The sequence below is a fragment of the Pantherophis guttatus genome, chromosome 6 (assembly GCF_059756535.1).
Source record: "Pantherophis guttatus breed Tessera chromosome 6, ASM5975653v1, whole genome shotgun sequence".
Lineage (NCBI taxonomy): Eukaryota > Metazoa > Chordata > Lepidosauria > Squamata > Colubridae > Pantherophis > Pantherophis guttatus.
In genome coordinates, this window is record NC_142068.1 from 69,446,346 (window position 1) to 69,473,746 (window position 27,401).

The 27,401-nt window shown below is 37.4% G+C and overlaps 1 protein-coding gene across 2 annotated transcripts in view; it reads right to left on the reverse strand.

The window, feature by feature from the left end:
- Positions 1-1,756: 1,756 nt before the first annotated feature.
- TBC1D12 (TBC1 domain family member 12) overlaps positions 1,757-27,401 on the reverse strand; it is a 53,655-nt gene continuing 28,010 nt past the window's right edge. For both annotated transcript variants that reach the window (XM_060683020.2, XM_060683021.2), the window contains 11 exons: positions 25,816-25,928; positions 23,802-23,884; positions 21,177-21,294; positions 20,732-20,838; positions 17,259-17,339; positions 14,351-14,445; positions 11,958-12,029; positions 10,110-10,238; positions 8,108-8,217; positions 5,577-5,835; positions 1,757-3,374 (listed from right to left, as the gene is read on the reverse strand). In XM_060683020.2, the coding sequence (XP_060539003.2) occupies positions 3,306-3,374; positions 5,577-5,835; positions 8,108-8,217; positions 10,110-10,238; positions 11,958-12,029; positions 14,351-14,445; positions 17,259-17,339; positions 20,732-20,838; positions 21,177-21,294; positions 23,802-23,884; positions 25,816-25,928 (1,236 nt within the window). In that variant the 3' untranslated portion in view covers positions 1,757-3,305. The remainder of the gene's footprint in view (positions 3,375-5,576; positions 5,836-8,107; positions 8,218-10,109; positions 10,239-11,957; positions 12,030-14,350; positions 14,446-17,258; positions 17,340-20,731; positions 20,839-21,176; positions 21,295-23,801; positions 23,885-25,815; positions 25,929-27,401) is intronic.

Here is a 27,401-nt window from a genome sequence, read left to right on the forward strand (position 1 = left end):
AAAGAATAGTAATTATTCAAACTTTTAAGTCTCAAAACGCCAGCCTGTGCTGACCAAAGTAATTTTCAATCTTTTTCTAGAAGCCAAAACAAATCAAAGAGGAAGAAAAGTATTGAAACGTTTAAGCCTCAAAATGCCGGACTGCAATGACCGACGTAAACAGGCAGTTGTTCAAGATGAACAGATCTGAAAGGGGAATTATAATCAAATGCTCCAGACAGACCGCAAGATTTACCTAAAACATTTATATGGGTAGTCCTCAATTTACAACTATTGACTATTCAAAGTTACAATGGCACTAAAAAAAAAAAGAGACTTAGGAGCATTGTTTTACACTTTGCACTTGTTGCAGTCCACATGATCACGTGATCAAAATTTGGATGCTTGGAAACTCATATTTATGACGGTTGTAGTGATTTATGTAAAACATTTATATGGGTAGTTCTCAATTTACCATTTATTTAGTGACTAAGTTACTATGGTGCTAAAAGAAAGTGACTTATGAGCATGATTGTTGTAGTGCGTGCACGGTCGCATGATCAAAATTTGGATGCGTGGAAACTGATTCATATTTATGACGGTTGCAGTGTCCCGGGGTCATGTGATCACCTTTTGTGACTTTCCGACAAGCAAGCAATGGGGAAGCGAGATTCACTTAACAACCATGTTACTAACTTACCAACTGCGGTGATTCACTTAATAATTGTGGCAAGAAAGATTGTAAAATGGGGACAAAATTCACAACTTACCAATAGAAATTTGGGGATCTATCATGGGCATAAGTTGAGGATTACCTGTAAAGCGGTCCATCTTATAACCAACTCTGGTGCTGGTCTGCCCCTAATCACAGAAGCTTCCAAAGAAATTATTTCCTCATGCACAATCTGACATGTGCAAAAAATGCTGACATATGCACAATTTTTGAGCTTGCCCAGAATAATACAAGCTTTAGCATGGCTGACAATACAGATCGTCTGCAAGTTAGCAGAGCTCATTTAGTGACGTCACAGCTCAGACAATGTAGGTAGTCTGCGAATCGACTTACAACTCTTTAAAATAGAGTGTAGTGATTAAAAGAAGTAAAGCTTTTTGCTTCATTATGCTGCCATGCAGTGATAATAGTTGATTTCAGGCTCAGGGGAAGGATAACACTTTGGGCACTATTCCCTTGCATCGAACTGAATAATTTGTACCCATCTTTGAAGTAGCTCTGTTAAGGCTGCCTTATCTAAGAAACCCAAACTCTGCTATTGTTTGACGCTGCAAAATGATAACCGTCAGCTAAAAACAGAAGACAGCATCTACTGGTGTAGGAACTTCTGTTCATTTACTGTGATAAGGGCATTGTTCTCCATCCCTTTAGGTTTATAATCAGTTTAAGGGACAGCTAAGATTGGTATCCTGAATTCTTCGTATCTAGCTCTGTTTCATATGCAAAGGAATGTGGTTTATATATGAGGATGCTGCTGAATCACAACTCCCATTGCCTCAACCAGTATGGCCAGTGGCTGCAGTTCAGCAATCTGTATAATATCATAGGATCCCCATCCATTTGGAGACGTAGGCGTAACAGCCAGTGGTAGTTCTTTGAGAAGATACAAACCATAATCTTTCATTAAAAAGCCTAACTTTGAAAAAGACTTTAGCGCTCATGTCTGGATGGGCCTAGGAGTGACTACTGAAGCAGATCATTGGGGAACCTACAGAAGATTCTCCGATATACATGACGGTTGAACAAACTGAAATGAAGACAGTATTCATTCTGCTTACAAGTTTATTTACATAGGAATTGTTACTAGTAGTTTTGAACGAAGGCTAAATTCCTTCTATTTACAATTTATATACATGTGTATACTGTACTTGAAAAGTAAGAAAACTGTACAAGAGAACCCAAGAAAAGGACATACACCGGAGCAAGTAAATACATAAGAGGGGGGAAAAAGCAGACATTTGAACTTCAACTTGAAAGTTGTAATAAGTAATATTGAAGTGTGGTTTACATTTGATAGCAACATAAATATTACAATATACTGTAACCAAATCTTTAAAATAGGCTCTGCAACTTTTTAAACACTTGACAACCAAAGCAGTCTCACTTACTTTTTAATGCAATGATAAATTTTGACTTCATTTGCACATACAAGGACCAGGTACAAAGAAAAAAAAAAGGAAAGGCAATTTTATTTACATTAATACTATCAAAACGGACTTAGAAAGAACAAGCATTAGCTGCTCGGAGAGATTAAGAGGTATCCTTTCCATCCCCCTCAGTTCAAAAGCCATTTTAAAACGTTTTGGAGTGTGAAGGAAGTTTGACCTTCCACATGTTGCCTTTACAGTATTCGATGCTGACATTAAAAGAGAAGATATGGACTAACAATATGCGTTTTGGGTACTCGTTATTGTACACACTGCAGTAATCAACTTTAAATTTAAATGAGAAAACACTTTAATATACAGGGACTCAAAACTTGCAACATGAACATTGCGTAAAATGTGCAAAAGGGTTATCACTAGCTTATTAATTATACTAGTGTTTATCAAGTATAAGTCACTTTGATTTAAAAAAAAATTCATATGATTTTTATGGATTAGAAACCAATTTTCCTGTAAGCAAAGTACTTCAAAATGTAAAACGCTGAACACCCCCTTGGCTGCTTACCTAAGCCCACAGTTACTGCCACCTTTCAGCCAAAAGACTTATTTGCCAAAGGCTCCATAGCAAAATTGCATGCAGTATTCGCTTACATGCGTTCCCTTAGTTGGAAAGCGAAACTGCGGTTTAAAAGGAGTTTTGTAAGACACGCGTAAAAGCCTCCTGTTCCTGGGCAAGCCTGTACACCAAAACAAAACCTGATTTGGTCCTAAGGATTTCATCTGTAATTTTGGAGGTATTTGTACCAAAACGTTTGGTTCAGGTAGCAGTTTCTGGGGCCTTACTTTAAAACACCAGCCCTGCCCCCAAAAGTGCCTTTGTGGTAATCATAAAAAAGGTATCCCTCAAAATTTTAAGTACCAACAAAAGTTATTACAAATGTTATTGCGTTCAACTTTAAATATTAAATATGCGATAGCCACTTTCTCAGTTTCATACTTTATTGTTCTGCTTCCTGTGAAAAGCAATCTTCTCACAAAAGAGGTCTTTAATACTGGCAGCAGGATAAGGACCGTCAAATTCCACCACTGCGTTCAGTCAATACTGTTTCTTCTTCGGTCTCTGAAGCCGTTTTTAGTGGTTTTCACTGAGAAGATGTTTTAGAAGAATTCTTTCACAACCAAGTGGTTTTTCCAATTGAACTTGGAAGTTAGCTTTTTAGTGCTGGACTATGGTTCCTGTCTCCTTCTTTGCTATCCTTCATTAATGAGGCAAACACCTGAAAACCAGTTTTTAAAATAAAACTTAAAAATGGGCCACAACTTCAGTCCTTTTTAACATTTATAAAAATTAGCCATTTCTGCAAGGTTTCCTCATCTGTCGTAAATCATAACCGTTTACTTTCCATCATTCCCTTACCCCTATTTTTCAACAGCTCAATATTAGTTTTATAATAATTAATTATAAACAGAGAACCAAATAACAAGCCTTTATGTGATAGATTAAGGAATCCACTCACTCAGTCAGTCATGATTTAGTTAATCATGAGTAACTTAAGACCCAAACCCAACTGATTTCAACATATAGTAGCGTAAGGAGGGTTTAAGGAGTATATGCTAATATAAGAATAATCAGCTCTAATGTATCCAAAGTAATAACAATTTCAACTAAATTTCAATAAACCATCTAGGAAGCCTTATAATCAGCAGTATCATGATCATAGCATGTTCTTTGAAAAAAATGCAACTATGATAACTTGTTAAATTTCTGAAAGTTAGAAAATCCCTGACAGCAGGGATGCAAGGACTGCATCTAACATATTTATTTCTGTATCTCTGTGTTGAAATAATTTTCGTATTGTTTTTACATCTGGTTCTGGAAATGATAGATCAATCAACAATGAGAAACAATCAACTCAATCTAGACCAGTGGTCCCCAAACCTTCCGGCTAGGCGTCCTGGGGGATGGTTCTGTGTGAGTGGCAGGAGCGCGCATCAGCATACACAGCTCCATTTGCACTTGCACAAATGGAGCTTTGCGCACGAGTGCTCGCCACTTGCACAAGTAAAGTCCCCCCGTGCACACACACACTCCCACCACTTGCATGGCCCGGTTCTGAATGGGCCACGGTGGCCCAGCAGGGTGAGAGAAGGGATGGTTCTGCGTAAGTGCCTACCGTGAGCACAACAAGTTTCGCACGAGTGCCTGCTACTTGTGGAAGTGGAGGTGCACATGCACTTGCTCACCACTTGTGCAGCCTGGTTTTGAATGGGCCGTGGCCCAGCAGGAGACCACAGCCCAAGGGTTGGGGACCCCTGGTCTAGATAAATGATTCTTGGGGGATGGTTCATTGGCACTTCTTATCCAGGACTGCAGCTCCCCTAACTTAAGTACACAGCCTGTGAGTGTTCATTGTATCACCTAAGACACAAGTAATCTCTTACACACTTCTTTCTAGAGCAGGGGTGGGCAACTGTGGCCCTTTTACAACCTGTGGACTTCAACTCCCAGAATTCCTGTCAAGCTGTCTCAGGAATTCTGGGGGTTGAAGTCCACAGGTTGTAAAAGGGCCACAGTTTCCCACCCCTGCTCTAGAGAAAGGAACTGCATGGACAATGAAAGTCTACTTTCACCAATTTGCTGATAATTTTCAGATTAAGGTGATGTGACATATACAAACTCTTTTCCAAATTACAGTTATTAAACTATCTGGGACTATATAAAATCATATTGCCTCAACTACAGCAACTGAACTCACAGTGCAGGTTTTAATCATTAAAGTCCTTCATGGTTTCAGCAGTTCTTAAAACGCTATCTGCATGTCCCTGTCTATAGGCAATATTTTCAATAAATGCTTTTCAGATGTCTCAGCAATCCTTGATTTACAAACAGTCACTTAGCAACTCTTCAAAGTTACAATGGCACTGAAAAAAAGTTACTTACAACCACTTCTCCCACTTAACAACCACTGCATCATTCCCACAGACAAGTGATCAAAATTTGGGCACCTGGCAATTGCTAGGCACTTAGGATGGTTGCAGCATGCCAGGGTTATCACCATGTGTGTCCTTCCCAGCTGGCTTCTGACAAGCAAAGTCAATGGGGGGGAAGCTGGATTCTCTTAACGACTGCATGATTCACTTAACAACTGCAGTGGTTCATTTAATGATAGCAAAAAAAAAGTCATAAAATTGACTCAGCAATTGCCTTGCTTAGCAACGGAAATTCTGGTCCAAACTGTAGTTGTAAATCAAGGACTACATGTATGTGGCAGGTGGCCAGAGAGTTTAAGGCCTTGTCAGTGGTGGTGTCCATTCCAAGAATGCTATTCCTAAAGCAACCACCTTCATTCAGCAACAGTAAAGCCTTATTTTCCTAGACAAGGTTAATCTCCATCTCTGTTCGTGGCTGCATCTTTTAAATTGAGAGTTGCTTTCTAATAAAATTAAACGTTTATCCGTTACATATAGTTAGTACTTACCTGAGCCCATTTTTTGTTACTATTCTGCATCTGAATAGATGTAATGCACGAGAAGAGCTTCTCCGATGTGATATCTTCTGGTAGCTTTGTTAGAAACTGTGCTATATGAATAAAGTCCATCTGCAGGAGAATATCTTCATATAACCTAAGGATTCCTAATCCAGTTCTGAACAAAAATTCTTCTCCATCTCTACAAAAGACATCCCAAACTCGACAGGCCAAATCAAGGGGTAGTGACTTGCTGTACAGGGTGAAGATCCTGTATTTTGAAATAAAAAAGAATCAGGCATGTGAGGGCAAAACACCACACCCTCTAATTTCTCTTGCACTATCAGTGATTATTTAATCTAGATAAACCATCTGAGTTAAGGAACGAAACACCAGTAGACGTTTCATTTGCAACAACTCTCTCTCCACTTCCAAGTGTACCTCCTACATTCCAAGCGAAGTGCTGTAATATGAAGATTAGAAAGCCAGTTTGGTGTAGCGGTTAAGATACCAGTTCTCATCCTGCCATCAGCACAAAGCCAACCGAGTGACTGTGGGCCAGTCTCTCTTAACCCTAGGAAGAAGGCACTGACAAACTCCTTCTGAAATCTTGTCAAGAAAATGGCAGGGACTTGTCCAGTTGCCTAAAGTCAACACTAACTCTTAAGACTCCAAAAAGAAAAGCCAATTTAATAAGTGGATATGTATTCTATTTAGATAAAAACCCATTGTATCCACTGACTAGATTTCAGTACCGCATTTTTAAAAAATTGCCTGCTGTGTTTGGTGCTACAATAGTGTTCATAGCAGAATGTGAACACATAATATTGTAAGAAGCAGATTTTTCTTTGGGATGCAGTTCAATCCAGGAATTTATTTTTAGTGACAAAATTTAGCTCATAAACTAGTTAGGTGAAACACCGTTTATTCTCCTTTTCTCATATTTACCAACCTTATTTGGCCAGGCAGAAAACTATTTTTGTTTTAATAAGCAATTGAAGGTTAAACCCATGGTTTAAACTTCAATAAGCCATCTACCAGTTAAATCCCATTCTCTTGTTTACTCCTCTGTGCCTTATGCATACGTGTTACAGTTACTTCTGTTCTCCTAACCAGATATCCTTAACCAATCACAAGGATTGCAATAATGGCGAATATCTGTAGCTCAGGTGTAGGATGAGGGTGAAGGTTTGCACTCCAAACTTGTGGGTTGGTTTCCGAATGTTTTGTTACCAGGATAGGTAACGTCTTCAGTGGAACACTCGACACCGACATCCCCTAAACTCCACTGAAGATGTTACCTAGCCTGAGAAACAAGTCAAAGAAACAATGATAATTTGGAGTAAATATTTTGGTCATAGTATCGATTTGGACAATTGGCAGACTCTATGGCAAAAAAAATTTAAAAATCACATTAGCAACTTCGTGTAAGGAAAATTTACATAAGATGTTTTATAGGTGGCACCTCCCCCCACAAGATTAGCATGAATCAATAAGGGAAATTCTTCGGCATGTTGGAAGTGTGAGGTGGCTCCGGGGAACTTCTATCATATGTGGTGGGAATGCCCAAAGGCAAAAAAATATTGGAATCTGATAAAGAGTTGGTTGGAAGAAATTTTATTAATAAACATAGAAGTCAAACCGGAATTTTGGTCAAACCGGCCATGGAATGGAGTGTATGGGTTTTTAATGTTCTTTTAAAAAAATTTTATGGGAGATTGTTCATTGTTTTTTTGCTGTAAGCCGCCCAGAATCCCTAGGGAGTTGGGCGGCATAGAAATGCGACTAATAAATAAATAAATAAATAATTTTTTTCTTTTGGGAATGACAGAGGGCAAATACAAGAAAGACATAAATTATCTATTACTGCATATACTTACAGTGGCACGGATAGCCTTTGCGCAGAAGTGGAAAGAAAAAGACACCACAACTGAAGAGGAAATACTACTATAAATTTTCAACTGCGCAGAAATGGATACTCATCTTGGAACTCAAGGATAAAAGCAAAACATTGTACTATAAAATCTGGGCAAAATTCTATGAATGTAGATAAAAGGAGGATAGCCGAGACAAATGCATAGTGTTTTAGACTAGAATCATATATGTTATTATAGATGAATATGTATGTGAATTGTATAGATAGGTACATGTAGGTATAGATATGTATAATTGTATAGGAATAAGGTATAAATTATTATTATACTATGTTTAAATAACGTATAAGGTCTAAAGAATATATTATTATATTATGATTAGTATATTATGTATTAATTTAAAGTGTTGGAAGATGCTTGGGACCAGTGATGTCATATCTATGTCCAATATTTTTAATTTTGAACTACTAATAAAAAACTTTTTTAAAAAAAGAAGATGTTACCTAGCTGGTAACAAAATGTTTAGAAACCAACCCACAAGCTTGGAGAACGAACTTTCACCTTCAGTCACAAGGAATCCCAGAATGCCTGTTAAAATCTGGCTTGTATTTAACTTCACTTGAAAGTTTATCACTGTGGCATGATGTGACCATTAAGTTTTCAACGTACCAATCTATCAAGTATATGTCGGGGGTAAGATTATAGGATTTAAAATGATGAAACAGTTTAGGCAGGTTTTCCTCAAAAAATACTTCAAATGCTGCAAAGTACTTCAGCATCTGCAAAGAAAGGGGAGAAAAATACAAAATTCAGGAAAACATACAAAACTGAAACTTCTGCAGAATTATACATTAGCTTGCAGAGTAGAGTATGCCTTACTTAAATAGTAAATCTTTAAGTGAAATTGCGATTACTGTACAGCAGATTATGCAGTTGAGAAATAATTTATCTGATATTCAAACACTCAGGGTGAATGACTCCAGCTTTTAATTACCCTTGCAATGTAGGCCAGTGTTTCCCATCCTTGACAAATTTAAGATTGCTCGCTGGGGAATTTTGGGAGTTGAAGTCCACATCTTAAAGTTGCCAAAGTTGAGAAACACTTACAGAGATACAGGCAGTCCTCGACTTACAAGTACAACTGAGCCCAGAATTTATGTTGCCAAGTGAGAAATTTGTTAAGTAAGTTTTATCCCATTTTACAACTTTTCTTGCCACATTTGTTAAGCGAATCACTGCAGTTGTTAAATTAGTAACCCGGTTGTTAAGTGAATCTGGCTTCTCCATTGACTTTCCTTGCCAGAAGGTCGCAAAAGGTGATCACATGACCCCGGGATGCTGCAACCGTCATAAATATGAACCAGTTGTCAGGCATCCAAACGTAAATCATCTGACCATGGGGATGCTGCAATGGTCATAAGTGTGAAAAATGGTCATAAGTCATTTTTTTCAGTGTCGTTGTAATTTTGAATGGTCACTAAACTGTTGTAAATTCAGGGCTACCTGTAGTAGTAAACACTGTTCATAGATACAGTGAATATAAGTCTATACACCCCTGTTAAAATTGCCAGGTTTTTGAGCTGTAAAGAAATCAGATCAAGACAAATCACTTCAGAATTTTGTCCATCTGTAATCTAACATCGTAACAGCTGTACAATTCAACTGAAAAACAAACTAAAATATTTTAGGGAGAAAACAACAACAATAAATGTGGCTGCATACCCTTTAAAATAATCTAAACACCGTATAACATGCACTACATTAAAAATACAATAAAATTATAAAAATACACAAAGATGACTTAGTAACAAACTTTAGCACAACAGATCAAATGAAGCCTCCCCATACGACACTATCTTCACTAAGGGCAAAACATAACCAGAGGCCAGACCACCAGAGTTTCACCAGGTGCAATGTCGTACAATACTGGTGCAAATACCAAAAATGATCTAATTTCGTCACCCTTTCCACTCTATATTGTAGGTAGACAGAGAAGGTTCTAAGATAGTGTTTCTCAACCTTGGCAACTTTACAATGAGTGGACTTCCACTCCCAGAATTCCCCAGCATGTAATTCAGTAACAACTGGAGAGGCACAAGTACCCCCACTTCTGGTATAGTAGGAAACGTTAGATATTCTGGACCAAACATATTGGCAGCTAGTGGAACAATGCAAGAATATGCCCAATATTTTCCTGGCAGCAACGTTCTTTAGAAGAACTGCAACTTCTGAAGTGTTTTCTGAAAGGTAACCCAATGAGGACTTTGTTACAGTAATCCAACCCTAGTGTATCTAAGACATGTGTTACTAGGCATAAGTAATCAGAGTATTATTTCCTTCTTGCTTTCTCTTTGTCCAAAAGGCAAAAAGACTGCAAGGATTACCATTATGTCAGAGAAAACTAGAGGAACTGAAAATAGAATGTGCAGATTCTGAAAAATGCAACACTTCTGCAACGGGACAACACGTTCTACTGATGTATTTGCTGCTGGCAAAGCTCCTTGGGTGCAAATACCTGTTAGCTATAAGGATGTATATAAAGCTTTGGTGTTTCGAAAACTAGGAATGCCACTGACTTCAATAGGAACATCTACTTATTTGTCCATGAACATTTTGCGGTAAGAAGAAATCAAGTCAAATAATAGTAAAATGTCATAATACGGGCACATACCATGCTATGATCCACACGAAAAAAGGCTAGCTGGCATGGCTTGTTCAAAAGGTTTGCAAAGGCAATAAAAGCATCTGCCTCCTCCAGATTAAGTATGAGAACCGCGGCAATGAAAGACATTCCCTGGACCTTTAACACACAAACAGACAGACAGACAGACAGACAAACAAGTTTTGAGTATACCAAGTAAAAGACTCGTTTTTATGCTACGGCTGAAGTTTTAGTATTTTTGAAAACTGGAATTTTACCAAATTATGACAATAAGATGGGCAGCTTATTCTGAACCAGATACTCCTTTTTTCATTCATTTACTTGCTGAATTATACTTTAGTCTAAAAATAACCGTGATTATGCATATAGAAAAAAATATGCCCATCGGGAGTTAAAGATGCTCAATATTTTATTTTAGATAGCTAACATTTGGTACATGTTTCTAAGCATGTATAGAAGAATGGAAGGAAATATAGGTGGGTGAATGAATACATTCTATACATACAATGATTCTCAGCAATATCTTTCTACTTTCCATTTGTCTAAAGCAGGGGAGTCAAACTCCAGGACCCGCGAGCTGGATCCGGCTTGCAGGGTGCTTAGATCTGGCCCGCGGGGCAGCCCTGGAAACAGTGAAGGGCTGGCCTGCGGTGCCTCTGCCAGCGAAAATGGAGTTCGCAAGGGCTGCACACGGCCATTTTCGGCTGCGACGGCCACTTGCAAGAGGACTCCGTTTTCACTGGCAGAGGGCTGCAGGACATCAAGCTGACCATGCACACCCTGGCCATGCCCGCTAGGCCCCCCAAGGTCAAACACAACCCTGATGTGGCCCTCAATGAAATCGAGTTTGACACCCCTGGTCTAGAGCAGGCCTGTCAAACTCCCAGCCTGCAGGCCAGATGTGTCACGCACTGGCCACGCCCGGTTTAGCAAAGGGGAAAACAGTCCCGATACGTCATGTGACACCGCCGTGATGGTGCGAGTTTGACACCCCTGGTCTAGAGTGTCACTTTAAAGTAGTACAATCCTGTACATGTTTACCAAGAAGTATCTCGAGATATCTAGGATATCTCTAGATACCTTGAGATATTTATATTTGCTGGGGATATCTCTTCTGTATTCCTAGTGACTATACAAGGAGTTACAGTATTAGGAAGATCACCCTTTGATATGAAATACCTTACAGCAGAATAGTTACACCAGTTTCTCAAATTCAGCAACTTTAAGAGGAGTGGACTTCAACTCTCAGAATTCCCTAGACAGCAACAGAATTGAATTTCAACTATGGAAACAAAGTGTAACAGAACATGTTTTCCCTTTTGGGGTCAAAAGGCTAAGTTTGTGATAATTGACTCAGTTTATAAAGCATATGTTTATAACCATATCAATGATCATATATATCAATATAATAAATTACGGAAGCTTTGATTTTATTGTGATTTCTATTTCATTGTTGTGAAATACCCAGGCTGTTGAGAGTTGGAAAGCATACAAATTTAATACCTTATTATCATTATTATAGTTAGTCGCAGAGTCAGCCAAATGTTTAGACTGGTTTTGGCATTTTAATCCACCTATCAAATCCTTTCTAGGGATTTGAGATAGGAAGATGTTGTTTGATGGTGTTAAAAGTATTGTCACAGGATATAAACTGATCCAAGTAAAGCTGCCTTTTGCAACTGACTGATTGTGATTTTTGTCAATGCCCATGGTACTCAAGTTGTGCTTCAGATAGTTTGGGATTGCATCAAGAACTTTGATTATTATTAATACTACCTTTGCTTTCTTTTCCACAATCATTCTACTTTATTATTGTCATTGTTGTTGAAAGATTGACAACACTGTACAAATACTTACATATCCTACATCAGGTCTGTAACATGTATATGCTCCCAAGACACTGTGCAAGAGGTCATGATAAGGGCCACCCTAAAATAGAAACAGTAAATTGAAAAAGTGAAGGTTAAAAACTGAAATTTAAAAATGGAGATATATGATAAAGGTTATTTTAAATCAAGAAAAAAAAACACCTGCATAGAATAATCACACTGAATGTATATATATATATATATATATATATACACATACACATTATATAACTATTAATACCAACTTTTTATCAACCAGCATTCATGTCATCAAAATTACTTCTAAAATATCATTATAACTCTTATGTGTATGAATTAATGATCTTGAATGTTGATCGCTGTTATTTTTCAAGAAAAATACATAGTAGGTTCAACTTCAGCAAAGACAGGAATGCTTTATACTCTACTTTTGTGACAGGACATTCCATTTTCTAAATTTTGTATTGTAAAGCTGGTATTCCTGCCTAGACAGATCTATGAATACAATACATTCTATATGAAAATGTTCAAAAATTTCAATTAATACAAATGTGGCAGTCAGGAAGCTAACCAGTGCAAAGTAGAATATATGTAAGGTATGTCTGAAAAAGCTACCCACTGCCAGAAGCTTGGCGATTAGCATCTATGTGAGGAAGGATTGTTTTGTATGGTAACAAAATTTATTCCTTATGGAGACGCTTTACCCATTAATTTGGGCATTTTTTCTACCTCCTCAATCCTAGTATACGCCAGGTACTTTACAAATATTAATATAGAAAATAATTGTAATCAGTATTATGAATTACATTAGGTCATTAGAGCTATTGGTCCAGGATAATACATTCAATAATCTGTTCTCCTCTCATCATTTTCACTAGAAGGCTACTGCATTTAAAAAGCAGTTGTATTAAAAAGAAGAAATCCAATATGTCCATTCTCTTATGACATATTAATTTAGGGACAAGGCAATAATAATTACAAGCAATAAACATGATTGAAATAATTTGCAATTTAATAAAAGTGATGCAGTCATAATGGTATGTGTTTAGTAATGATGAAACCAAGAAGGCTTCAAATCCAAAGATTATGTTTTAGCATTTTGTAATCCAAACAGGAAGGGGAAATGAGCTTTCATATTGATAAATGATCGTTTCAAAGTGCAGGTTGACTGAACATGAAGGGAAATACTGAGGCTCAGAACTGTCACCTGCCTGAGCAAGATAGGCCAGCCTTGTTCCCAGACTAGTCGTAGGACTTCACTGCAAAACTGTTTCCCAACATCAGCAACTTTAAAGTGTGTAGACTTCGATTATCAAAATTTCCTAGTCAAAACAGCCATTGTAAAGGCAACTTGACAACAGAAATGAAGGGAGGGGAGAGAGAATGCTTGGAATGTATTGGGAGCTGGGAGAAAGGTAAGGAATGTATGTGAGCCGTTTGCAACCTGATAAAATCCCGATACTTCAAGGCCGTGCGATGGGAACCTTCCAAAGGCGCAGACTGTTTTCCCAAAATAAAAAGAACATGTTGGATTGGTGGGCAATATTGGACAATGGGTGGCCCAAATGGGGAAATTAACTATGCTGATTTTCGCACAAAAACCTCAGAGCTAGCTTCACTTCTTCTGTGCCCATATGGATCTATCAGTAAAGTTATACTCTTGGTAAAATAATGTTGCTGCATATGTCAACGGGACGGTTGACAGTCATTGCTAAGGGTTTTGTTGAGCTGAAGCCCACACACATTTTAAAGTTGTCAAGGTTGGGAAACACTATTGTAAAACATTGAGCAGTTTCAATTTCACAATGAGACACTAATCAGATGATCCTACTATTTTATTTATTACTCTGTAATAAAGAGATGGAATTGTAGTATCAACATTTTGAGGAGCATAATACCAGTACCAGAAGACTAAGTTATGTACAAACAAAAGAGAAATACACTTTTAAAAAATGGTTTTATAACCATTTTCACCATGTACACACTGGAGTTGAATTCTTTCCTTCACACAACTTTGAAAATGAAAATGTAAATTTTCTCGCCAAGTGTATTTTGATTGAAAAATACAACACAGATGTTCTACTCCCAAACAATTTGTAATTTGCTTGCGTTATTCTTTTTGTATAGGCTTTTAAAACGCTCAACACATAACAGCTGCAGTTCTACAGAAATGCATACATCAACCTTTCTGCCATACTTCAGCTTGCAAGAGTGTTTATAATATAGACAAACTGTACATATTTTATAACTATCTTTATCCTAGTTAAGCCCCTCTTAATGGAGATGGAAATTATTGACTGCATTAAACCATAACAGAAAAGTCTTCCAACGACAAAATTCTTGCTTTTAGCAACCATTATTTTAAAAGCAGTGTAATCTCAAAGCATAATCAATAAATATTACCTTCTGAAAAATATAAAGGGATGGAAATGTGCGGGATATATCCAATTTTATTAGCTCCAAGCTAGCTTCTCGGTCAGCAAGTGATGCTCCAGCATCTAGAGAGAGTAAACCTGCAGATTTATACATGTCTGTAGACTGATTCCCAGTAATACACGATTATGTTGCTTTGATACACAGTTTGCAAGTTTCCTTAAATCAATCACAGACATACGGGTACTCCTTGGATTACGTAATGGGTCCTGCCATCACCATGGTCGTTAAAATAAATCAATAGCAATAGCACTTAAGACTTATATACCACTTCACAGTGCTTTACAGCCTTCTCTAAGCAGTTTACAGAGTCAGCATATTGCCCCCAACAATCTGGGTCCTCATTTTACCGACCTCGGAAGGATGGAGGACTGAGTCAACCTTGAGCCGGTAAAGATCGAACTGATGGCGGCCCACAAAATTAGCCTGCGATACTTGCATTCTAACCACTGCACCACCAGAGCTCTTGGCTCAAAACCATAGTTGTGGTTTTGCCAAAAACTGGACATTGATGTTGGTTTCCAGCAAATCCATTGTAAAGCACAGTCATGTGACTGGAACACTGCTAACAGTCATAAATGTGGCCAGTTGCCCAGTGCATCAAGTGGTCATGTGACTGCAGTCCACCCCCCTCCCAATTGTCAGAACTTCAAATCCAGGTCATAACTATACCCAGGGAGACATCTGTTATAATTCTGATCGCTAAGTGACTTGTCACAAGTTGAGGACTACCTGTATTCCAAAGGGAATGCTAATTAAAAAACAAAAGAAGGAACAGGGTAGCAATTTCAACACAAGCTACTTCAATATTCAAGTAAAAAGCATTCATAGCATTTCAATTGTTTCAATATTTCTGTTATGTTACATCTACTTTAAACTTTAGTAATGACTGACATACCATTGTACTGAAGAACATTATTTCCACAGCAAAATATAAGGAATGGTATTATCAGAGTTCTCCCATTTCCCTGCTTCCTCCAAAGCTCCATTTTGTGTGACTCCATTCTTCCTATTCTACAATAAGCAGTAGTCACCCTTTCCTAACATGGAGAACGCTGTCCTAAACCTGAATTTCCGGAGGCTCCATAAATCATGGACTTGCTTATTCAAACTTCTCCACAACATAATTTAGTTAGGACTACAGCATGCCTCTCCTCTCCTGACAAAACCAAATACCTTGAATCTGGAACCAAATTTAGCCATTTTTGCTTTCTACCTGAAGGGAGCCTTTTTTTTTTAAACTTCTTTTGCTGCTGTGAAAATATTTTTAAACTGGCATTTTTTAAACATTTTAGAACACTAAATTTTGGAACTCTGCATTAGGTGTATTTTCCAAGAGCGGACCTGAATTTCTCCTAGCTTCATTCATGTTCTTATGAATCCACATTCTTGCCTTTGTGAAATGCTGCATTGTACACATTTGTCATTTTCAGTAGCTTTCCTCTATCTGAATTTTTGGCTCAATGTTTTTTCTCTATGTTTACATCTCATTCTTTTTTTATTTTTGTCTTTTCACCTATCTCTTATCCCTTCTTGACTGTTCCCTACTCTTCCTTCCTTCTCCAGAGTAAATTTGAGCGTTGACACCAGGGAGGCATTTTACTTTAGTTAATTAAACCATTTTTTTCTGCATAACCAGCTATGACTCAGCTCTGTTGCTTTTCTTCTCCCTATACCAAATATACAAGCTGTTCATTATGAGGTTTCCATAACAGCAAACTTAATTTTCCTACCCTGGCACTGTTTTTGAAAAATATCTTCAGGTAATCCTCGATTAACGACGGTTAATTGGAACTCTGTTGTTGATTGACACGACTATAAAGTGCAATGTGATGTGGCTGCACCGACTTATGATGGCAGTTCCGGTTGCTATTGTTAGATTTAGCCTGCAGGGCCATTAGGAGTAACATCGTGTGATTGCCATTTGTGGCCTCCTGCTGGCTCCCCCATTGACTCTGCTCATTGGAAGCCAGCAGTGAAGGCTGAAGATGATGATGGATTATGTGACCGAAGGATGCTGCAATGTTATAATTCCAAGATGGCTGCCAAGCGTCCGAATTGTGATCATGTGAGCTGCGGGAATGCTGCAACTATGAGGACCTGTCACAAGCTTCCTCATTCGGCAGCGTAATAACTCTGAATAGCTGCTGAATGAGGACTGCATGTCATTAAGATTCATAAGTGTGTTAGGGATATGTATACCATACAGCCATTTAGCGGATGACAGGGTTAGTTAAGATCTTGTATCAAAAAGTATCATCTTTTTCCTCAATTTTGTAATAGTCAGAAGAAGAAAGGAGCAAAACTGACTGGACATAAAAAGTGAACTTAGCAGAAAAAATTAGCATGGCTTATAAAATCAGACTTTTACTAAGTTATATAGCCAGGCTGTTTTTTCGGAAGGGCATTATGAAGCTTATAACAACAATAGCTATGAAGTTGTAATGTAAAACAAAGATCTTCTAACACAGGGTTGAGCACATCCAGTTTCACATGACACTGATAATTCAGAATTGTAGTAGAGAGCCTAGAGTCCCAAATGTGACCTTCTACCTTGTTTTCCATAAAATAAGACATCCCCTGATAATAAGCCCAATCGGGCTTTTGAGCGCATGACAATAAGGCCAAGCGCTTATTTCAGGGCTCAAAAAAATATAAGACAGGGTCTTATTTTTAGGGAAACACGGTACATAACATTTCTAGAATTTTTCTCTCTGACTTTCCCTTTAAGTAAGTATGAAACACACAATTGTCTGCTAAATGGTTCTGTTGGGAAATTATATTGTTAAAATCCCTGAAAGTGTCTTTACGGTATAATAAACACTACGAACAGTATATCATGCATTGTGAAACGATATGAGCAGCCATTTCAAAATACCTTCTGTATCATTTTCAGTGCCTGTCTCTCCAAAAATCTTCCATCGTTCCTTGGCTCTAGATAAGAAGATTTCATAGAGTTCTGCAAAACACAGCAAAATGTAGTCAAAAAACAAATTTACGATTTTGCAAATTGAACCGTATAATTTCCATTCCAGTATTAATTTACTGATTTTTTTTTAAAAAAATCAGAACTTTTATAAATTGACTAATGGAAGTCTCAGTTTATTGATTTAGGAACTTCTAACCTCAGTGATTAGATTCACTCTACTCACCAAAGGGTAAAAAGAGAATACAAAGTGACAAATATATGCTTTTGTTATCATGAATATGCATATACATACAGGTGGTCCTTACTTAACAACCCTAACTGGGACTGAAATTTCTATCCCTAAGCAAAATGATGGTTAGGCGAAATGTCACCTGTTTGTACCACTTAGTGATGGCAGTTCCGGTAGTCTAGTTGCAGTTGTTAGGCAACAGCCCATACTGAGATAGGGTTGCACTACCCCATCTCAACCTAGGGCCGTGATGGCGAACCTGTGGCACGCGGAGCCATATCGGTGGGCACGTGAGTGCCCTAGCTCAGCTCCAGAACCTTTCTACGGCCTCGGGGGGGAGGGGGAGGGGAGGCCGTTTTTGTTCTCCCCAGGCTCCTAGAAAGCCTCTGGAGGCTGGGGAGAGCAAAAAACGGGCCTTCCAGTCCCACTGGAAGTCGGCAAACGGGCCGTTTCCAGCCTCCGGAGCGCTTCTGGGGGTGTGTATGGGGAAGGCTGTTTTCACCCTCTCCCGGCTCCTAGAAAGCCTCTGGAGCCTGGGGAGGGTGAAAAACGGGCCCACCGGGCCATCACTTGCCAAAAGCAGGGGGGTCATGCGCGAGGGGGTGGGGCACATTGAATTATGGGTGTGGCACGCACGCGTGACCCCCTCCCCCGCTTTTGGCATGCGACAGCAAAAAGGTTAGCCATCACTGACCTAGGGGTTCTCCTCGAGTCACATCTCCTGCCCGACGAGCAAGTGGCAGGCATGACCAGGAGAGCTTTTGCACTGCTCCAGTTTGTACACCAGTTTTGACCTTTCCTGGATCATGACTCCCTGTAATCAGTTACTCAAGTCCTGGTCATTTTTCACCTGGACTACTGGATTGGGATGTACAGGAGGCTACCCTTGTCGTTCATTCAGAAGCTTCAGGTGGTACAAAGTGTGGCACTGAAAGCAGTCTTTGGGGCCTCTAGGATGGCCAGTGACATAGAAAATGACCAGACCGAGCCTGAGGAAGGAATCAAGTATGTAATTTGGAGTTCATCTGTAACCGTAAGAGATCTAAGTTCAGCCCTCCTTGAATTCCGTTGACTGAAATCTGCCAATTTGTTTTGATTGTTACTAATTCAAATTCTTGAAGAGAGCTACCATGGAATAACATTGTACTCATTTAAACAAACTTGATTCCTGGTTTCTTGTACCTGACACATATTACAACTCTGCCCTGTGAACTTCTGGTCTACTAGTCTGCTTCCAAGTACAGTTCAAGGTATTGGTTATGACCATTAAAGCCCTTATGGCAGTGGTTCTCAACCTGTGGTTCGCGACCCCTTTGGGGGTCCAACGACCCTTTCACAGGGGTCGCCTAAGACCATCGGAAAACACATATTTTCAATGGTTTTAGGAATAATTTTATGATTGGGGTCACCATAACATGAGGAACTGTATTAAAGGGTTGCGGCATTAGGAAGATTGAGAACCACTGCCTTATGGCCTAGGTCCAGGTTACCTGAGGAACCATTCTGTCCTCCTAAGACAAGCCTATCCTACTCATGCCAACAGAAAGGGTTGAACAATCCAAAGCTAAATGGAATGATTGCTTCCCATGATTTTGAAAGTAGATTTGTAGACCCTAAAATTGAATTTGCCTTCTTAGAAGCATTGTCACATTGCTGAGTCACATTCATTTTACAATCAACTACAATTCAAATAGTCTGCTCTCATTTATCATGTCAGATAATCCTCATTTCTTACGCATTCGATTGCGCATTCTATTCCCTAACTGGAAAACTGTGCATCTATCTCCATTAAATATTATTCTGTTACTTCTAGTTCATCTTTCTGATGAGTCAAGGACATTTTGAATTTTGCTCTTGTGAGCTACAGTATTAACTTTACCATCAAGTCTTGTATTAACTGCAAATGTGATATATCTAAGTCATTAATAAAAATGAAGAGTAGAAAGCCCAGGATCTAATTCAATGATACACCATTTGACACCTAATTAAAGTTTGATGAGAAACTGTTGATTATCATTGTTTGGCTCAAACAACCTGGTCATCACCTTTCTAGTCACTGAATCACAACTGCAGCTATTAAAAATAAGCTTCCCTCCCCCTCCCCCCTCCCTCTCTCTCTCTTTCACACCACACACACACCATTTAATGTCCTTTTAGTAGTTTCTTCCTTCTGGGGAAAATCTGTCTACATTTACTTAATTACAATGATATTGATCCTAAGCCAGAAGTGGTGCAAGGGAGCACTAATATAGAAAAACCTTTGATAATCTGTTCAGAAATTAACCATTCAAACTAAAAAGAAAATTAGTTTGTTAAGACTTCACAAATAATTCACACTTCTATTAACTTCACATTATTTCTAAGTTGTTTACAGCTAACATTTAAAATATTATAGATTATTACTAGCTAAAGAAATGTTAGTCAACCACCACATAAGTTTAACTTGTAGAATAGTTCAAAAACTCTGGATTTTTTTCATTCAGCCTTATTATCTTTAAAGAAAGCGCTTCAATTTAAGACAGGGATCTGAGTGCCGCATAATCTCATCATTTATAAGGGGAGCACTAGGTTATTTATTTATTTATTTATTTATTTTATTCAATTTGAATCCCGCCCTTCTCCTCGTGAACTCAGGGCAGTGCACAGCTAGAACTAAAACACACACCAATACAAAATTTAAAATTTTAAAAGAATTATATAACTGTGGCCCAAAATTTAAAACATTTGAAACTAAAACCCATTTGACAATTTAAAAGGCTAAAAAGGCTAAATAAAAGGGGGGGGGGGTTCACGCCAGCCCTGCTTGGAAAAGAAAAGTTTTTAGGACACGGCGAAAAACCCGGAGATCCGATATCCTTCGTATCTCCGGGGGCAAATCGTTCCAGAGAGCAGGAGCTGCCACAGAGAAGGCCCTCCCCCTGGGGGTCGCCAGCTGACATTGCCTGACTGATGGCACCCTGAGGAGTCCCTCTCTTTGGGAGCGTACTGGTCGGTGGGAGGCTGTCGGCGGCAGAAGGCGGTCCCGCAAATACCCAGGTCCCATGCCATGGAGCACTTTAAAGGTGGTGACCACCTTTGAAGTGTGACACCTAATAATGCCATTATTCCTGGGCAAAATGCACACCATCATACACTCAAGACAACCAAGATATTGCAGAATATCACTTGAAACTATTATATGCTTCAAACATACCAGGAGTGATATTCAATTCATTTCCTACAGCAAGACTCCAAACCCTTCCACGAACGCTTGGAGGTAATCCTTGCCACCATAATTCTCGCACGCGCCTTGTAGAACGCCTATAAAGACAGAGAAGTAAAAATAGGGTAAATGCAATCGTTTGAGCACTGCTAGAAATACCCTAGCATTAAATACAGCAGTAAACTTTAGCTTCATATAAGAAGCCAGAGATCTTTTAATGAAATTTACTAGTAGTGCTTCCTGCGAGTATAATATTGCCTGATCTTATAAGATGGCACTGCTCTCTTAATATGTGATTTCTGAATTTAAAAAATAGAATAGCAGATACAAGCGAAGGTAATTCTATGTTGTGATGAATTAAAAGTACAGCAGAGAACAGAAAGGAAACACGCAGAAGTTTGCATCAATCTTGTTTTACCAAGTATTCTACACTTACATGCTCTCCCAATTAGGCAGAATTTCATTGACCCAAATCACCATAGCACTAGCAATATTCTCCTCTTGTTTGAAGCGTTCTTTCATTATTTTCTTCCTTCGGTGAGCTTCTTTAATTTCTATTAAATTCAGAATTTTAATTGCAATGTGACATCAAAAAGCCATGTTTAAAACAAATATTAGATAATTAAAGGATACGGGTCTCTTAAATATAAATGCTTATAAAATATATATCTGCTTATGTAAAGCAGCTCATAGCAGAGATAATTCTGATTACAGGAATGAATGTATTTATTACACTGTTGCAGCTCTTTTTTCAACATCAGAAAAAGTAAACAGATATGTGCAAAGTCTTCCATCTCCAGAAAAGTAGCATCCTGGGGAATTCTAGAATGTTATGGTTTTTTTCCTATTGGGCAGTCCCAAGAGTGGTGTCCAGCTGTTTTCTAGAAGTAGATTTGGAATACCATAAATCACTTCCTTATTTTGGAAGATTTGATTGGGGGGGGGGAATAGCTCCATAACACCTGGAATGGTCAGGTGGCATGATCTGGAATAAAATGAGAACATTTCCAAGAATGTTACATTTCTAAAGATGCAGTATTTTACTCATATCTTACAGTCACCATTTTGTGACTTTGAAAATCTACATAATCATAGTAAATTCTGATGTCACTTTTTTACGCATCAAGACACAGAGTCTGACGGATGTCAAGGAAAACTACTATGGGCACGCTGGTGCCCCTGGAGAGCAATACTGCTTTTATTTAAAATAAGTTTTCTTAGATTAGATTAGAATCCACTTCATATCATGAGGCATTGTCCTATCAAAATAATTGTATATAACTATAGGGATACAAAATGAGAAAAAACATAGAAGAAAGATCTAATGATTTTTAAAGAATGGGACAATTGTCATAGGTTTCAGCAATGGTGGGGTCCCCATCCCTCATACGTAACTTAATTTAGTATTTCAAACTGAGTGGATCAGTATTATTTCTTCAAATTAGCAAAAATAATCTGTTACAATATAATGGAAACAATTATTTCAATAGTTCCCCATATTCTCCTAGCCATGACTTCAGCGAACAAAAAAGGGAAAATCAAAATAAAATGCTGCCTCTTGGTCTCTCAGAATCTTAAAAATGCCCTCAAAATTAAAAAAATTAATTTAAAAATAATTTACAACTTTGTTTCTTGACCCATCAGAATATTACTATACTCTGAACCACAACTGTACTTAAATATATAAGTATATTATACTTAAATATAAAGATGAAATAGAATAATCACAATCTTGGAAACTTCCACCTTGGAAACTTCCACCTGAAAATATGCGGCAATCAACAATAGTTGTTTTATGTTCTGTTTTACAATTTTTGAAATATTTGTGGTATTAAAGATAAGAGTTCTCTGTATGATTAAATACAACATAATTTTCTACAGATCAAGCCCACTAAAATAAGGGATGGAATGAATCTGGTTTAGTAGCATACTTGGGACGGAAATACTGGAAATACTAACTAAAGGTGTTTAACATAATAGCATGTGCCAAATGTGCTATATTTTGTATGATGGTTTATGCTTCTTTCATGTAGCAAACATCTTGCTGCTAGAAAGAAACATTCATTCATTCATTCATTTAATTTCTATAGTTTTTCCATTTCAGCCAAATGAATCTGAGCAGTTCTGGGAAGCATATATAATAAACAATCTCTTTCATATATATAAAGGTGTGTGTGTGTTTTAAGTAGCACCTTTGGTTTGTCATCAAAGATGATCAGCTTGACAGAGAGTCAAAGATCAAATCATGAAGTAATTTAATACTTACATTTATAATACATCAAACAACAAACATTTCAGGTACACAAACAATGCACACTGTGCAAAAGAAGTTCATTCATGGAAAGAGATGGCTATGTTTTGCCTTCAAAAAGGATCTATGGAATGCTATTCTGAAAAAGATTATTGTGGATAGAAAAATGGAAATGTCTTCATGTCCATCTTCATGTCCATATTAATACACTGCATAATTTACTTGTTCAATGTGCGGTGTGTGTGTGTATAAATTTATAAAAGTCATGCTACAAATTCTTCCAGGATAATCTGCAAATAGATATGATTTATCTACTGTAGTTATTTGCGTGACCTTGGACCAGCCCAACTCACCACATAGGGATGTTGTTGTGGGGAAAACAGGAGAAAGAAGGATATGTTCGCTGTCTTGAGTTATTTGTAAAAATAATAAAGGCAGAATGCAAATAAATAATGATATATTGTGTCTCTGTATGCACATGAGAAAACACATGTTTTTAAAACACTTTACCTATATCTTAGTTTATGAATGTTTACACTCACTGAGTAATTATAATTCAAGTTTCAGTTTAAATATGAAACAGTCAATTAATCAATCATGGAAATTAAATTTTCTGGTTTATAAATTTTTCTTTGTAGCGTACACATGGTCCTGAAGTAGTAAAAATATCCCGTAAGACTTGGAAGAATGCGGTTTTAACTTTATTTGAAGAACATAAACAGGAGAGTGCCTCTGTAACAAGCCAGTTTTTATAGTTTGGTTAAATCTGATAAATTACATAATGGACTAAATATATTAGATCAGACATACCTCTCTTTTTTGCTTCTGCCACCATTTCGTCGTATTCTTGTCTGTGACGTAAAGCCTCCTCTGTAGATTTTGCAGGAAGGTTCCTGAAAAGAATTTTAAGTACTGTATAGATTAATCAAATTAAAGTCTTGTTACATGTTCCATACATTTAAAAAATTGAATACTTGAATGGTATATTTTCCCAACAGATCCTTCCTTTTACAGGTTATCACAAATAATTTACATAAAAACATATAACTAATGTTTTAGGAGCAAGTAATGGAACAAATTACAGCCTGAACTAAATGGTTTTACGCTAAAACAGTTCAGTTTCTAGATTCAGTGGAAGGTGAACGTCAAACAAATTTGGACCAAGGATATTTGAAGGGTAATATGAAATGATACAGGATTATTATTGCTCTATCTGAAAGAGATCTGAAATTACTGAATAAGAGTGCTGAAAATATAAACGTATCCCATCATCGGTTCTGAGGAGAACATGGGAAAAATATACCAATGCAAGTATGTGGGGAAATAAAACCAAAAAGATAATGGTTCCATGAAACCCAAAGGAATAGACCCCTGAGATATAATATAATTATTCTCCAGTGTACTATACAACGTCACTGTTTTCATTATTCAACTGTTCATATATTTGAGAACTGTACCTATTCCAAAGCATTCAAAAAATAAAATAAAAAAATAGGGCCATACCTCTTCCACACAAACTTTATTTATCCATTCTGACATCCTTCTCTCCTTCCTTGCTATAAAATAATTCACTACCCGAGCCCTGCAGCTCCAATAAGTTGCTTTTCATCTAACTCCTACTCCAATCACTCAAATAATTCACTCCTTCCCTGAAGTCATAATATCCTCCCAAACTAAACTTAAAAGAAATGTTCAAGGATTTTAGAAAATGTTCTGTTGCTACTCTAATTAGCGATAGGAATGATTTGAGAAAAAAGCTGATTAGAGGATAAAAAAAGCTATCTACAAGGGGAAATTGACAGCATTACATATGTGGACAAGTAGTACTTGCAACCTGCAAATAGACAGCTGCAAATTTGCATGCTCTGGTCCCTAAAAAAATCGTTCCAAGTATGTTACCCTCATTAATGCTGAAAGAGCAAAGTATAAATCACCCAAGTGTCTATTTCTACTCTTAGTAGCAGCTTCATGCTTCATTAAGTGTTATTCTATAAACGTTTCATTGTTTACTTCTTTATCAACCCAAATAGTCTAACCTTCACACTTGACTTTAGCCAAAAGGACTCTTGATATATGCAAAATATCAAACACTCTGAATCCTTAACATATAGATCTTCGACATGTAAATCTTCTAAATAAATTAAAAATAAACAAGCAACAAGTTACTTCACCGAATCAGTTTGAATTATCAACTCCATGCAGAGTAGACGCTAATTATTTTCAAGTGATAAAAAAGCCGGTTTTATTATTTAATCTTAGTATTATATTTCAAAGCTTTGCTTCAAAATCAGAGTTCCAAAGAAAGCATTACCAGTTGCTTTAGAAACAGGATTATTTTCAGCAGCATGGTCAATTGTACAAAGTACAGTTCCTCAGATATATGCTAACATTAACATTTTATGTAGTAAAGTTGTATCCACTTAGATTTTTAAATGGTTTAAGTTTAAAAGTAAAGCAGTATTAGATTTTACTCAAACAGACTACAGATTAGAACATGATGGTTAGCTAAAAAGTTTTTTTCCCAATTGATACTTATTAAAGTTAAGATACTTTTTTGTAGTTCCTATTAAGATAGGTTTTAGTTTTCCTAATATGAACTATGGAATGGCATGTATGTATGTATGTATGTATGTATGTATGTATGTATGTATGTATATAATTATTCCCACTGCATATACCTTTATAAAAAAAATAAGTTTTATTATTGTTGGAAAGGGGAGGCACTGTGTGCTACAATCCAAGCATAATATACCTGAGTATCTACCTCAGCTTACTTTTTGATTTGACAGTGAAACACTTGTAAAAAGAATCCACAGGGACTTACGATGGTCGATCCTCCAGAATAAGAGCAGTGGTTGAAAGTGGCTCAAATTCAAAATGTCTACGCCTTGTTGCTTGGGGTGGTTTACACAATTTTCCTATCCGTGCTTCATATTCCTAAACAAAATTAAATAATATACTTTTACAGATTTGTAAATATAATAACCTGCACAGTTCATATTCTACCCTCTACCTATGGAGATCAGGTGATTTAAAGTTCTGTCAGGTTCATTTTAGATAAACAGTGGTTGCCACGAAGCAGGGCTACTTTAAGATTAAAAGAGAAACATTGGATCAGTGCCACAGAGAAAGATAGTTTCTGACACTTACAACCTACAACAATATTATGCAAGCTGAAAGTTACAAGCAAAGAGAAGGCAAGACACCACGGAAATAAAACTTTCCTAGTTCAAATGAAATAAGAGTACAAGGACCTTGGATTCACACTTGCACCATTGTCCTCCTCCATCTTCACTGAAGATGGAGTGAGAATCTTTTCCTTCCATTTTAAAGCAATTGGACTGAAATATAATATCTGAACTTAAATTCTGATTAAACAAGTTAACAATCAAGCTGCATGCCAGAACAGCATTACTAGAAAATGCTACACCATAAACAATGGTCCACCAAGAAGGTCTTCTGAATATGCTTATATTGCTACAAGTAGTTGTTGACTTAAAACCGTTTAACTACAGTTCAAAGTTACCATGGCCTTGGAAAAAGTAACTTAAGTCCCATCCTTGAAGTTATGACTGTTGTGCTACCCCCTATGGTCATGTGATTGCAATTTGGATACTTGGTAATCAGCTCACATTTATGACAGCTGCAGTGCCTTGCGGTCATGTGATTGCAACCTTCTCAACTGGCTTCTGACAAGAACAGTCAATTGAGGAAGCTGGATTTACTTAACCACCACCTGAGTCGCTTAAAAACCATTGTAAAAATGGTCGTAGAATCAAGTCCGGTCACATAATGACAGACTTAACAACTGCAGTGCTTAGTGACCAAAATTCCATCCAATTGTGGTAATAAGTCAAAGAATATCTGTATCTCTTCTACATTTTGTATGCCATATTACATGGTACTTCAATCTAAAATAAACACAGTTAGTGCTCAATTTACAAAGAGTTCATTTAGTGACCATTTAAAGTTACAATGGCACTGAAAAATGTGACTTATGACCATTTTTCACCATTACAACCTCTGCAGCATCTCCATGATCATGTGATCAAAATTCAGAGGCTTGGCAACTGATTCATACTTATGACTGTTATGACCGTTATGACCGTTGCTGTGTCCCGAGGTCATGTGATCCCCCTTTGTGACCTTCTGACAAGCAAAGTCGACGGGGAAGCCAGATTCACTTAACAGCTGGATTACTAATTTATCAACTGCGGTGATTCACTTAACAACTGTAGCAAGAAAGCTCATAAAAATGGAGCAAAACTCACTTAACAACTGTCTCGCTTAGCAACAGAAATTCTGGGCTCAACTGTGGTTGTAAGTCAAGGACTACCTGTGCTTGTTTTATAATTTATATATATCAGCCATGAAAAATATCTTCATTACTTATACTTAACTGGTGGAATC